Raw genomic sequence first — 16,150 nt, forward strand, 5'->3', positions numbered from 1 at the left:
CTTTAGAATCATTGGCTTTTGATCATGATTCCTCTTTAAATGGTTGAACATCGACAGTTTCTTGTTGCTATAGTGACTTTGTATTCCTTCCATCATTTTTTCCTTAAATTACATGTTTTTATTTCAAAGTATTATATCTCCATCCTTCTAGAAATTATCATGGAATATAAATGTTCATCTGGTACATACTCTTTCCCAATAAAACTCTTAAGTGTAAGAGGTAAATTATTTAACATTTTCTCCTCATATCTCAAAGAAGAAGATCCAAAGCTTTCCTTGGCTTAAAGTACTTAAACTATAGACCATATATTTATTTAAATATGTTAATTAAACTACCAACTCAATGGCACTTAATAGCAACAACATTAAGAGAATTGTTTAAATAAATACATAAAATCACATCACAAAATTACAGATATTTTGGAACTAAAAAGACAGCTAGGTTTCAAATGTTTTTAGTCCCTTTGCCTTTGGTTTTAGGAAACTAAACTCTAAAGAAGTTGGAGAATTTTCTGCATATCATGTAGTGTGTCTGTGGAGGAAATAAGGCTTTAAAATGGATCTATTGAATGAGAGCCTAGTATTCTTTTGCTGCATGCTAATCCAATCCATTGCTTAACAATTGGCTTATGAATAATTCACTTGTAAAATATTCTGCTCATCATGAGAGTTGAATTTTCCATGACTTATGTTTATAAAACAAAAACTAGAAGAGCTCATGTAAATGACTAATTTCAAACTCATAATCATCAAAAATATATAATTGACATATTTTTCACCTAATTGAGAAAAAAGTAATTGAGACATGAAATTGTCATATTTCAAAAAAATACTTTAAAAATATGTAGTATTTTAGAAATGTAGACAATACAAAACCAGAATTGTACACTGGAAATCAATCTTTTATTTTTATTTGCATGTTTAGTTTTTCATTTAATAAAATGTTTCCTTCCAACTTGAAACCACTCTCAGGGATCAAAGTCATTAGGAGAACACAGCAGATTGTGTTTATTAGTTGATTCTAACCAGCTCTGTGGTTTAAACATAAGTTATTTTCCAAGGCAGAGGAATTTCCGTCTGTTGGAAAATATGGAGCTTTAAAATTTGTTTCTACTTTGGGACCGTATCACAGATCCTTCTTTAATAACTTAAAAAAAAAAAAAATTGGGAAATATAGTATCCTTAATCAACCACATGTACACATATTTAAAAGGAAAAATATATTATCTCTTATTCTTATATTCTATTATTTTCTTTTATTATAATTTCATGTCATTACTGAAAATGCCTTGTGATAAAACAGAGCTAGAGAACTGTCAAGGTATAAAAGCATTTGCATCATATTTCTTTTATTAAAAAAAAAAAAAAACTTTTAATTGTTAATTGGGTTAAGATTGGCATAGCAAATCAGTTTTCCATTTTGTATCATTGATTGTAAAAAAAAAAAAACCTAGTATTTTTTTTGAATATGTAGAACCTCTTTACATATCCACTTTTTCAAGATTAAGAAGATAGCACACCAACTATAATATTTTAACTAGACAATATTAAATGCAAAATAGAAGTCCAGTTGGACTTACCTCCATCGTATCTACAACTTCATCACTGTGTGGAAAATTCATATTGCCAAGTCAAACTTGGCAATAAGATAGACATAATAATATATATTTACTGAAGAAATATATGTACTCTCAGATATTGAACCATTAGCACCAGTATATCTTTATGTTGAGAAATCATTTGAGCAAATTTTTTTCAATCTTTCAGATTTTCTACTCTCCCCTGGCCCTCTTCATTCCTCCTTCGGTATATGCTGTTCATCTTCAGTTCAATCTCCTTTACCAGTTTTGGATCCACACAGAGGTAAATAGTTTTTTGTTGTTTTTCCCCCCCAGTTTTATACCTAAATATTTAGCCTGCAGCAATGTCCTAGAAATTCACTAGCAGCTGATTTATTGTGTAAGAAAAATCTTTGTCTGCCTTCTCTAAGGAGAAACATCTGTTCATTTTTATTCCTTTTTACTGAATATATATTGCAAAGTTTATATGAAGCAATGAGACCAGTTGGTCTCAATTAAATAAAATAATTTTTTGAACTATTATGTACCAAAACATTTTAATATTATATTTAATTCAATATCTTTCTGTTTTGCAGTTTATTAAACATTACTTGCTAAAAGATGTTGAAATTCCGACTCATAATGACCTATATAGGGTTTCTAAGAAGTGGCTGGTGGGATTGAACAGCTGACTTTGCAGTCAGCAGTCCAATGTTTACCCTACAGTGCCACACAAGGATCCCACTTTAGAGACAGAAATTTTAAATCATGTATTGTGTTTATATGTGCATGTATATATCTATATTTTGTTATTGTTAAGTGTTGTAGAGTCATTTCTGACTCATATAAGCATTTCGGAAGAGTGGCTGGTAGGCCTCAACATATGATTGACTTCAGTTGCCAAAACTGTGGTTTAAAGTTCAGTGGTGATCCCGCCTTACCTCACCAGGAGTCCATATATCTATACAGGTATATAAAAATGCTTAGAACTTTTCTATTGAAATTGTGACTTCATAGCACTGCATATGCTGTTGTTGTTGTTGAGTGCTGGTGAGTCAGTTCTGACTCATAGCGACCCTGTATAGGGTTTTGAGAACCAGCTGTTAAGCTTGAACCGCAAATCTTGTGGTTCAAACCGACTTTGCAGACCAGCACATTAACCCACAGCTTGACACCGGGAGTCCACTATTGTATATGCCATATACAATTTATAATGTATAATATACACAGTTGTATGTAATACACACAATTATATATTATCCTAGCTCTGGTAGCGTAGTGGTTACGAATCGGGCTGCGAACCTTAAGGTCAGCGGTTTGAAACTACCAGCCGGTCCGCGGGAGAAAGATGAGGCTTTCTACTCCCGTAAAGATTTACACCCTCGGAAACCCTGTACAGGGTCGCTATGAGTCGGAACCGACTTGATGGCACATAACAACAACAAATTATAATATACAAATTGTATGATTTATGTTCATATACACAATTATGTACACAATTGTATTTATTATATATATTATCATATACATAATCACAATTACAATGGAAGGTTCTTTAAAAATTATTTATAGATATTATCCAAATATTTTTATCATGAATTTTTCTTTAATTTTCTAATTTAAGTTTTCATTACAATGTTTTTAATGTTTTCAGTATATTATTCTTCTTATACAGAAAAAATGGAACATTATAATTTGGTAGTCTTCTGAGGCATCTCTAAATTGTCAGAATTGAATATTTGCAGATGATTGGTTTATGAATATTGCACTTAATGGGTTTTTTAAATATAAAAAAAAATCACAGACACAGGAAAGAAGTCTGCTTATACATATGAGAACACTTTGAAGCACTTAGTATTTATTGAAGGCCTTTCGAAGTTCCGGGTGTGTTGCTGTGGGCTAATGCACTAGACTGCAAAGCCATTTGAACTTCAAGGTCGGCAGTTCAAGCTCACCAGCTGCTCCTTGGAAACCATATACAGGGTCGCTATGGGTTGGAATTGACTTGTCAGCACTTCACAACAATACTTGTAGGAAACAGAAAGAGCCCTGGTGGCACAGTGGTTAAGCTCTTAGCTGTTAACCTAAGGTCAATGATTCAAACTCACTAGCCCTCCATCTTCCATAGGGAAAGAAGTGACCATGTGCTTTCTTTCAGAGTTACAGCTTTGGAGGGCCTATGCTGCAGTTCTCCTCTGCCCCTTCATAGTTGTTATGCGTCAGCATTGACTCCATGGCAGTGGGTTTTAGTGGAAGCATGTTAGCAGGTGTTAAAACCGATTGAACAATACAGAAAATCAGAACTGCATTAGCTGACAAACCTTGAGGCAGCAAAGTGCATTGTTTTTGTTAATCTGCATTTATTTAATGCTACTGAATTTACAAGGAACAAAGATACTGTTGTTGTGACTCTGGACATGTGTGACATTATGTGGAGATTGTTCATGAAGGAGTTTTACATTTTATGGTAGTTGACATATATCAGGTAATCAATACTGCAACCATCTGAAAGAGCTGTTGAGGCCAGTTCTGAGGTCAAAGACCAAATTTGTATGAATCAGTAGAGAGAAGCTTTCTGATGATTTACATGGAGAGGTTAAAGGAGAATTACATTTTATAGCTGCTCTGAGCCAGATCATGACATGTGTTGGGTCAGGTATTAGTCTGCATGCAGAACAATGGTGCCTATGTAATTTCTACCCTTTCCTGTGTCTCTCCCAGAGTTCCCTAAGCCAGAGCTTGAGTTGCACCCCTTGAGTTGAAAAGGGAATGGAGGAAAGTCATTGGTGAGACTTAAATTCTTTCAAGCACAAAGCCTCCAAGTGACTTCATTTCCAATTGTAAAACAATGTACTAGTACCTTTCACTTGTGTTCTGTGTTTCATGCTTTTGAAAGTTCTTCACCATATATGGTTACCATAAATTCAGGTGCATCTAAGACACACTTTATGGTTTGAATCTTGGAATTTTAAATTATCTTATTAACTGTGAATACATTTCTGAGACTTTTCACAGCTGTGCATTTAATTGTATGAGATTATTATATACCACATACTTCCGTTTGTTTGCAAATAATATTCACGACATTGAGCAAAGAACTAGCAATAATAGCTGCTTCTGGAGATGCAACAAGTAGAACAGAGGAGAGAGTGGTAAGTAGAAGATATAACTAAAATAGAAGACTTAATGGTTTTTTAAAAATTATTTTATCATCTATTTTCCTACTCTTTCAATGAAAACTTAATACACATGTTGAAAAATTAAAAATGAAATCTGAAAACAAAGGCCCTCATTCTAGTAAAATACCCACTTTCTGACTGTAAAATGTGTTAACACTTCAGGTCCGTTGGACATCATATAGCTGGATTTCTATTCATAGAAACAACATATAGATCACAAATATGACCATGCTACCCACAAAGCCCTGTATATTCCTGACTGGAGGTTTTATTCTTGAAGTTAATTAACTTTTTCTAACATCAATGAAGTTCATTTTTCCCCGTAAGGGGAGTCTAGATTAAGGGGTACAGATTTTCTTAAGTCTCAGTTTCCACATATGTAAAATTAGCACAGTAGTAATACATTAGGTAGCACTGGAGGTACAATGGTTAAGAATTCAGCTGCTAACTCAGAGATCTGTGGTTTGACCCTACTAGTGAGCTGGCAGAAGAAAAGACCTACCTGATGATTTGCTCCTGTAAAGATTTACAATCTAAGAAATCATATGGGGTAGTCCTACTCTGTCATATAGGACAACTATGAGTCAGAATCAAATTCATGTCATACAACAACAACAACAACAACAACAACAAAGATCCTACTCCCATTGAGTGGGTCCTGATTTATAGTGACACTACAGGACAGAGTAGCAACAATACATCAAATAAAATTGGTGGTTTCACTGGTAGATTTCTGTATTTCCATGTTGGAAACCACAGTTCAGTTCGCTGTCATTGTACCTCAAGTGCAGCAATGACTTGTCTGTCAGTAGAGCCTTGCTTGTTGCTGTGATGCTGGTCATGTTTCAGTGGAATTTCCAGATTAGGACCACATAGGCAGAAGGGTGATCTACTTTCGAAAACTAGCCAGAGGAACCCCTGTGGGTCACAGTGATCCCATCTGATTGTTGATGGGTTGCCATGAATTAAGGGCCAACTTGATAGCAGCTCACAACGCACATATTGGATGGAAGTATGCAAGTGGAAATGACATGGAATATAAATTGAAGACCAACCACATGCTCAAATGATTGCATGTTTTTATAAAATTTTCAAAAGATATGAGAGCTACAATTGGGTCAGACAGCTGTCTCTTTTAACTCCAGCTCTTATCTGTCACATTTCTCCTTGTGTTAAGGGCATTCTAGTGACTATAGGCAGTCTTGTAAGGAATATGCCATTTTGACTGTAACTTGGAAAGTGGTTTTGGAAAAGTTCAGTAAAATAAATGAGAAATAATAGATATTTTTTGACATCTTATGGTTACTGCATGAAAGAGCTAAAAGAAAATTCAAATACAAATCAAAGAAATGTGAGACAATGATGATGAAAAATGATATATGAAAAATTATTTTGACCATAAAAATCAAATTGTCACCAAAATTTTGTAATCATATCAAAGCAGTATTTCATCAATTGGAAGAAATCATTTAAATTTGAAGTAATAAATAGGTTCTTGGCTGGTATGATAATTAATGGTGTGAAAAAGAGTAATTGATGTAGCAAATGCACTGGAAAAAAGATTTAAGCTTCTGGCTAGTTTGACATAAATACTGCCATCCGCAAAGATAATGTTGAACTACTAGAAAACCACCATTAAAAAGACATAGATACAAATTAGTTTGTAAGTGCTGTAAATTCAAACAATGTTCAAGATTAGATTCTATGCAAGAAAACTAGCAAATATTGTGATGAGGAAGGTTTATCAAATTTTTACCATAATCCACAAAATATATGTAACATTACCAATGGACTATATAACTGGTACTATAAATCTTCTCAGCTGTCAATAACAGTGATAATAAAGGCACAAATTTTAATCTATGTTAAAAGAAAATTCAAGGTATCTTTCTATTCCCATATAGAAAATATTTTTAAAAATAATTTATAAGAAGGCAGATGGTTTGTATTTATGTCATTTAAAAAAGTGTTAGGTGTTCAATGCAGTTAATGAATTAAAAATTTAAAAAGCATATTTGAGCTTTTCATGGGGAAAAAAAGGTTAATATCTCTCTAATATTTTTAGCAAACCAAAAATTATAATTGGTGTCATATTGGAATGTCCTGGTGCTACACTTTAGGATAAGCACTGGTCTGCTAACTGAAAGATTGTCAGTTCTCACCTACCAGTGACTCCTTGAAGACCCTATACAAGGTTGCTATGCGTTGGAACTGATTCAATAGCACTTAACAATAACAAGAATATTGGACATCTGATATTGGAAGTTCTGAAATACAGATTCATATCTCTTTTCTTTACCAAACAATCTAATGCTTAGATAACGCCTGGCATATGGTAGATAACCTATTAATATTTATTGCCTAATGATTGTGTAAGTCTCACTGGAAATTGGTAATATGATCATAATAGCAATCTCAATATAGTGAATTTCAGAACTAGTATACAGTATGGACTTTTGAATATGAACTACTTAAATTCTTAGTTGATCAATTTGATTCTCTTAATATTTTAACAATAATAATACTACTGCAGTTCCTTTACTCACAGGGTACCCAAATTGATAAGTATTTAATGGTCTCACACAAGCATGATGCTTCATATAGTTATGTGTATGCCTGTCTCATATTTTTCTCTGTCAATTAATTGGTGTTGTTAAAAAAAAGTCACTTGAACATTTGTTTTCCAAAATAAAGTCATAAGTGCTCTTTTAAATTTAAAGTGAAATGAGTTTAGATAAAATCCCTACTTACTACAGCTCTAGATCTCTTGTTTGAGAATACAATAATAAGTGACAAGATTCAGCCTTCAAGGAAATTTATTATAAACACAGTCCTTTAAACTATTGTTTATTTTATCAACATAGCCTACTCTCATTCTTCATTAAAACTACGCCTTTCCTCTTTAACCCTACGTTACAGATTCATTAGAAATTTACTCCCTATGAAGTTCTTTATGATCCCAACAGTTCTGATTCTTTCAGATTGTTTTATTTCCAAACTATAAATATTGTTTTTACACTGCTTAGTGTGGAAATTCAGCTACCTCCATATTACATGCTTACTGAAGTAGAAAACTGCCTAATCAGATAGGAAAACATTTGGCTGTGAATAAATCAGCATTTGTCAAGGATTTCAAAGTGTGAAGCTAGGCAGACAAGCACATATCCTAAGAGCTCTGCTTTTCCTTGCTTCCCTGTAGAGAAATCAGAAGGCTAATATGGCCACCACTGCCATCTGTCCAAATACTTGAGTGTGTTGTCTTGAATTAACATAACAGAGCTAGTGGGAGATGTAATTAAGATTTTATTTTCACATTTCATCACCAGATGCTCTACAATATAAATTTATCCATAAATGTTCAGGCTGATTAAATTTTTAATAAGAAAAACAATAAGTGTTTAAAGATCAAATATTTTATAGAGAAATTAAAATATTAAATGTTAATGTTCATAGATTTTATCTTTTTCTAAAATTTTAATGAGAAATTATTATAGATTTTATTAAGAATGATAAATCACATCCTCATATATACGCGAACAACAAAATTTGACATTATCTCTTATTTAATCTATAAGTTAGAAAGTAAATTCCAGATATTAATTTTAATTTCTGTTGTTCCATTCTGTGACTAATCAACAGTTCTTAGCATACTACCTTGAACAGGATATGCACTCAATACGACCCTATTAAATAAATGAAACTCATGAAAGTTATTTTTATTTTTATGTAGTCACTTGAAGAATTATATGAACAAGAGAGCATTCTCTACGACATTTTCCAAGAACTAAAAACTCTTGAGACTACTTGAAAATATACACTAAATGGGAGTTAAATAGAAGCATAAATCTTTACTAAAAGTCATTTTCAACTTCATACTTAGAGAGGCAATTCAATTTGATTCTTGTTAGATCATTCTTTTGCCAATTATAAATCCAAACTTGTTTAAAAGTGGGTTTACCACAATATTTGAAAAAACAATATTTATGAATGATTATTACTGTACCCAAGAGAAAACAAATTTGTATGAAAAACGTAACTATTTTTGTAAAGCCTTTTTAATTCTGAAATAGTTTTAGCTTTCACTTAAACGGTCCAGTAGACTTTAAGCTTCCTGTGGGTAGTATTTGTTTCTTATATCTTTTTGCTTCTAAGGCTTAATAAAATCTCTAGCACAAAGTAGAAATTCAATAAATGTTTTCAGAAAGAATTAAATGACTAATAATAGATTTCTGGCATGTAACTTTTAACTTTTATATATGTAACTTTTAAACAGAAACTTTGCAAAGCATTTGTAAATACAGGTTATAATGTTCTGAAAGGGATTCTTTCCAATTGTAATAGAATAAAACACTTGAGTGATAATCTGAAATGTTAAACAGTAGTTGTTTTGTATTTGAATATATATGTGTGTGTGTAAATCTATATGCATGTAGATTTACAGGCGTTCTGGTAGAGTAGTGTGTTAGGTTTTGGGTGTCCAACTAAAAGGTCAACGGTTCAAATACACCAGCCACTCCTAGAAAGAAAGATGAGGCAGAACCCACTCAAAGACACATAGTAGCAGCATGCTGTTATACTATTTGGAGTCCTGGTGTGGCTTATGGAAGCCAGGTTAATGTGCTGGACTGCAAAGTCAGTTTGAAACACAAAGTTGGCGGTTTAAACTCACGAGCCACTCCTGAGAAACCCTATACAGGGTCGTTATAAGTTGGGATGGACTTGATGGCATATAACAACAAAAACAACTTATGTATATTTACAATTTGATACTTACACTGCAAATACACCACTCATCCTTCAGTTTGTCTTACTGTGGAGGCATGCAGATCGCGGTGATGCTGGAAGCTATGCCAAAATTATTTAAAATATCATCAAGTTTACCCATGGTGGACAGAATTCTGTGGAAGTTTCATACTAAGAAAAATGACGAAGAAAGACGTGGTTTATTACTGAAAAAATTAGCCACAGAAAACTTTCTGAATAGTGGTGAACATTGTCTGATAAGGTCAAGCAACTGGGGAAGAGCTGCCTCCTCAAAGTATAGTAGACCGTAATGGGATGGATGAAGCAAAGCTTTTGGGACCTTTGTTTACTGATGTAGCATGACTCAAAAGGAGAAGAAACAACTACAAATATTAATTAATAATTGGAATGTGAAGTATGAATATTGGAAAATTGAAAGTTGTCAAAACTGACACGGAATGATTAAGGATTGATATCCTAGGAATTATGGAGTCCTGGTGTGGTGCTCTTGTTTAATGCACTGGACTGCAAAGTTGGTTTGAGCCACAAGGTAGGCAGTTCAAGCTCACCAACTGTTCCTCAGAAACCCTATACAGGGTCACTATGGGTCAGAACCAACTCGACAGCACTTAACAACAACAACAATTCTAGGAATGAGTGAGCTGAAATAATTGACTATTTTGAACCACATAATCATTTGTTTTAGTATGCCAGGAATGACAAATTGAAGAGGAATGATGCTGCCTTTGTTGTAAAAATGATGATTTCAAGATCTACCCTAAAGTACGGACTCCTGGTTTGGCAGTGCAGATTAATGAGATAGGCTGCAAGATCTGTTTAAATCACAAGATAAGCCATTCAAGCTAGGAATTGGAACTGACTCAACGGTACTTAACAGCAACAACAACATCTGAAAATAAAAGGCTGTCAGTGAAAGGACAATATCCATATAACTACCAAAGACAATCAGTTTATTTGTGTATGACTCATAAAACATATGTACTAACCACTAAAGCCCATGTTGAAGAAATGGAGCCCACCATCTGTTCCCTGAAAGAAAGAAGAGGCTATCTACTCCTGAAAAGATTTACAGCCCTGGAAACTCTATACTGGGTCGTCAGGACTTGGAAATGACTCAGCAGCACTTAACAGCAACAAAAACAATCAACCTCTGCAGTCTGAAATTGATCAAGCATGGAATCAGGATACTTTGATAGTAACTATGGATTAGAATGCAATAGTTGGAAATAAAGAAGGATCAGTAGTTGAAAAAGATGGTCTTGGTGACAGAAACATTATCAAGCTTCAGATAACAGAATTTTGCCAGTCTATGGACTTATTCTTAGCAAATACCCCTTTTTCAGCAATATAAATAAAGACTAAACATGTGGAACTCATCAGGTGGAATACACAGGAGTAAAATGAACTATATCTATGAAAGAAGAGTCCTGATGTGGCACTGTAGGATAAGCACAAGACCAGTGGTTCAAACTCACCAGTTGTTCCTCAGAAACCCTGTACAAGGTTGCTATGAGTCAGAAGAGATGACGTCACTTAACAACAACAACAACCTGGAAGAAGATGATGGAGATGCTCAATATTATCAATCAGAGCAAGGCCAGGAGTGGACTGGGAAACAGACCACCAATTACTCATATTCAAGGTCAAGTTGAAGTGGAATAAAATTAAAATAAATCCACAAGAGCCAAAATATGATCTTGATTATATCCAATCTGATTTTAGATACAATACCAAGGGTATATTTGATGACTTGAACACTAATGACCAAAGGCCAGAAGAATTATGAGATAATATGAAGACAGCAAAAGGTCATTAAGAAGACAGGAAGGAAAGAAGAGATAAAAAACAGATGTCAAAAGAAAGTTTGAAACTTGATTTTTAGAACAGCTAAAAAGTAACTGAAAGAAATGATCAAAGAGCTAAACGTTAATTTAAAAGGGAAGCTTAAGAAGACAAAGTAAAATATTGTATTGAAATGTGCAAAGATCTAGTGTTAGAAAACCAATGGGAAGAGCACACAGCATTTATCAAGCTCAAAGAATTAAAGAAAAAACTCAAGCCATGAGTTGCAATATTAAGGATTCTATGGACAAAATTCTATTGAGTCCTGGTGTGGCGCTGTGAGTTAATGCGCTGTACTTCAAGGTCAGTTTGAACTACAAGGTTGGTGTTTCAAGCTCACCAGCTGCTCCCTGGAAACCCTATATAGGGTGGCTATGGGTCAGAACTGACTCGATGACACTTGGAAACATAAACAACAACATGGACAAGATAGACTCCATTGTGTGTAGTCCTGGTGTGGTGCTGCAGATTGCTGTTTGAACCACAAAGACGGTGGTTCAAGTTCACCAGCCGCTCCTCAGAAACCCTATACAGGGTCACTATGAGTTGAGTCCAGCTAGACGGCACAACAACAGCACCAGCAACATAGACAAAATATTGAATGACAGAGGAAGTACCCAAGGGAGATGGAATCAATACATAGAGTCACTGTACAAAAAAGAATTCGTCCATGTTTTACCATTTCAAGAGGTTGTATATGATCAAGAACTGATGATATTGAAGGAAGAAATTGAAGCTTCACTAAAGGTGTCTGCAAAATACAAGGCTCCAGAAACGGAGGGAAAACAAATTAGAATGTTTCAGCACTGGAGGTGCTCCTTGATCTTTGCCAAGAAATTTGGAAGACAGCTGCCATGCCAACTGAATAGAAGGTATCCATGTTTGTGCCCATTCCAAAGAAAGATGATCTAACAGAATGCAGAAATCATTGAATAATTTCATTGATAGCACACACAAGTAAAATTTCACTGCAAATAATTAAAAAATGATTGCAGCGTGTGGCAGTACATCAACAGGATTGTTGCTGTTGTTGCTAAGTATCATCAAGTTGGTTCTGGCTCATAGCGAGCCTGAGTAGGGTTTCCAAGGAGCTGCCAACCTTGCAATTCAAACTGACCTTGCAGTCCAGTGCATTATCCTACAATGCCACACCATCAACAGGGAACTGCCAGAAATTCAAGTCAGATTCCGAAGAGGACATGGAGCTAGGGATATCATTGTTCATATCTGATGAATCTTGGCAGAAAACAGAGAATATCAGAACAATGTTTATTGGTGTTTTCTTGACTTTGCAAAAGCAAAGTCTGTGTGGATAATAGGAAACTATGGATACCATTGTAAAGAATGGGTATTCCAGAACACTTGATTGTTCTCATGAGGACCCTGTGCATAGACCAAGAGGCAATCCTTGTTTCTGAACAATGGAATATTGCATGGTTTAAAATCAGGAAAAATGTGCATAAGGGTTGAATCTTTTCACCATACTTATTCAATCTGCATGTTGAGTAAATACAAGAATCTGGATTATATGTAGAATAATGTGGCATCAAGGAATTGGCACCAAAGTAAAGGAAGACTCATCAACAACCTGAAATATGCAGATGACACAATCTTGCATACTGGAAGTGAAGTACTTACTGATGAAGCCAAAAACTACAGCCTTAAGCATAGAGTGCACCTCAGTATAAAGAAAATTAAAAGTCTTACAACTGGACTAGTAAATAGCATCATGCTAAATGTGGAAATGATTGAAGTTGTCAAAGACTTAATTTTGCATGGATCCACAATCAATGCTCATCGAAGCAGTAGTCAAGAAATCAAATGACTTATTGCATTAGGCAAATGTGCTGCAAAATATCTCTTTAAAGTGTTGGAAAGCAAAAATGTCACTTTGAGGATTAAAGTATTCCTGACAAAAGTCATGATGCTCTCCATTGTCCCTTTTGCATAGGAAAACTGGACAATGAAAAAGGAATACTGGAGAAGAGTTGATGTATTTGAATTAAGGTATTGGAGAAGAATATCAAATAAACTGTGTACTGCTAAAAGGATGAACGAATCTGTTTTGGAAGGAGTATAACTGCTTTGCTACTTGGAAGCAATAATGGCAAGACTTCATCGCTCATATTTTTGCAAGAATCCTTACATTTACATCTGAACTATGGATCTGGAACTTGCCAACCTCTACAACTGCATGGACATTTCCTTGGCAGTTCATTTGTTCTGTGAGACATCACAACTTATTGTGGAACCTTGGGAGGTGAGGGAGAATACTGAGGAGAGAAATCGTGGTTGGTATCACAGAGTATGGAATGGTTTAGTATCTTGGAAAAGTCAGACATTTGAGATATCTTTAGCCTCCACTTCACAAGAATCAGTCTCACATCACAGAAGGTATATTCAGAGTCATTGTATCAAGAAATAATTGTTCAATATTCATCCATTTCAGGAGGTAGCATAATATCAAAAGCCAAAGTGATATACTGAATGAAGAAGTTCAAGCTGCGCTGAAGGCATTGGCAAAGAACAAGACTCTAGTAATTGAAGGAATATCAATTGAGATGTCTCAACAAAATGATGCAGTGCTGAAATGATGCAGTGCTCAGTCATCTATGCCAAGAAGTTTGGGAGATATGTATCAGTCCAATTGAGAGGAAAAGATATATATATTTTTTCCATTCCAACTAAATGTGACCCAACAGAATGCAGAAATTATCATTAATATCACAGGCAAGTAATTTTTGCTGAAGGTAATTAAGAAATGAATGCAGTAGTACATAAACTGCATAGTATTAGAAATTCAAGTCAGATACAGTGGGTTGGTAGAGATCACTGCTGTTGTCAGATGGCTCTTGACTGAAAGCAGAGAATGCCAGAAATATGTTTAATTGAGTTCTATTGTCTATGCAAATGAATTCAACTGAGTCAATAATTACAAACTATGGCTAGCATTGTGAAGAATGGGAATTCCAGAATTATGCTCATATGGAACCTATACAGAGACCAAGGGCATTTGCTCAAACAGGTTGTTAGGTGCTACTGAACCAGTATCAATTCATAGTGACCCTATGTACAACAGAACGAAATACTACTGGATCCTGCACCAACCTCACAATTGCTGCTACATTTGAGCCCATCCTGCTGCCACTGTGCCAATCCATCTCATTTGGGGTCTTCCTCTTTTTCTCCGACCCTCCATTTTACCAAACATGATATCCTTCTCCAGGGACTTCTCCAGGGTCTGAAGTATGAGAGATGAAGTCTGGCCATCCTGGCTTCCTAGGTGCATTCTCATTGCACTTCTTCCATACATAGCAAGGGGATATTGAATGGCTTAAATCAGGAAAGATATGTGTCAAGCTTTTTATTCTCTTATCATATTTATTCAATCTGTATGTTGAGCAAATAATCCAGGAAGCGGGATTATATGAAGAAGAATTCAATATCAGAATGGAAGGAAAGTTCCTTGAAACCTATGCTATACAGATGATACCATCTTCCCTGCTGAGTTTCAAGAGACCTTGAAGCACTTACTGATAAAAATTCCAACTTCCAGTATGGATTGCAGCTTAGCATAAAGAAAATGAAAATCCTCTTAATTAGACAAATAAGATTATGATAAAATATGAGATTGAAATATAAAGAATTTAGTATATTTTATCCATAATTAATGTCCATGGAAACAGTAGTCAAAAAACACAAAGGATGTATTGCATTGGACAGATCTGCTGACAAAGACCTATTTAAAGTTTGAAAGAACAAATGTCCCTTTGAGTACTAAGGTGCACTTGACCCATGCCATGGTATTTTGAATCACCTAAGATGCATGTGAAAGCTGGACAATGAATAAAGAAGACTGAGTATAATTGATGCATTTGAATTAAGGGGTTGGTGAAAAATATTGAATATTTTATGAATAGCTAAAAAAATGAACAAATCTGTCTTGTGAAAAGTATAGCTGGAATACTCCTTAGAAGTGAGGATGATGAAACTTTGTTTCACATACTTTTGACATGCTATCAGGAGGGGAAAGTACCTGGAGAATTACATCATACTTGGTGAAGCAGAGGGGGATCAGCAAAAAAAAAAAAAAAAAAAAAAAATCCTTAACGAGATGAATTGACACAGTGACTGAAACTATGGGCTCGAACATTGCAGTGATTGTGAGGATGGCTGAGGACCAGACAGTGTGTTGCTGTTATATATATACAGAGAGAGTCTAGATGAATCATCTAATAAAACAACAATATCTGGTGTCCTGGTGTGGCACTGTGGGGTAAAGCACTGGAGCTTAAGCTTGGTTTGAACCACAAGGTCAGCAGTTCAAACTCACCAGCCACTCCTCGGAAACCCTAGACAGGGTCGCTTTGAGTCAGAACCAACTCCACGACACTTAACTACAGTAAGATGAGTCAGAAATTACTTGACAGTACCTAATAAAAACAATTTATTCAGTAGAAATATAAGTGTATTTATTAATATTTAGTTTAATACATCTTTAAGTGGGATTGAAATATATTATTGAAAGGCTATTGGAAGACATGTGAGCCCTGATGGTGTAGTGGGTTAAGCCTTAGACTGCTAGCACTAGGTCAGCAATTAAAACCCAACAGCCACTCCAGGAAGAAAGATGAAAACTATTTGCTCCCATAAAGATTAATAGCTTTGGAAATACTAGAGAACAGATCTCCTCTATCTTACAGAATTACTATGAGTTGGAAATTGACTAGATGTCAGTGAGATGGTATAGGAATATATATAAATCCTGGTGTGGCACTGTGAGTTAATGTGCTGGACTGCAAAAAA

The 16,150-nt window shown here is 34.8% G+C and overlaps 1 protein-coding gene across 1 annotated transcript in view; it reads left to right on the forward strand.

Annotated features, from left to right (window-relative positions):
- Positions 1-16,150, forward strand: part of AGMO (alkylglycerol monooxygenase) — a 249,011-nt gene that overhangs the window by 170,599 nt on the left and 62,262 nt on the right. Inside the window, exon 5 of the mRNA XM_006832291.1 lies at positions 1,768-1,863. Within this exon, the coding sequence (XP_006832354.1) occupies positions 1,768-1,863 (96 nt within the window). The remainder of the gene's footprint in view (positions 1-1,767; positions 1,864-16,150) is intronic.

This window comes from Chrysochloris asiatica, unplaced genomic scaffold, assembly GCF_000296735.1.
Source record: "Chrysochloris asiatica unplaced genomic scaffold, ChrAsi1.0 scaffold00006, whole genome shotgun sequence".
Classification (NCBI taxonomy): domain Eukaryota; kingdom Metazoa; phylum Chordata; class Mammalia; order Afrosoricida; family Chrysochloridae; genus Chrysochloris; species Chrysochloris asiatica.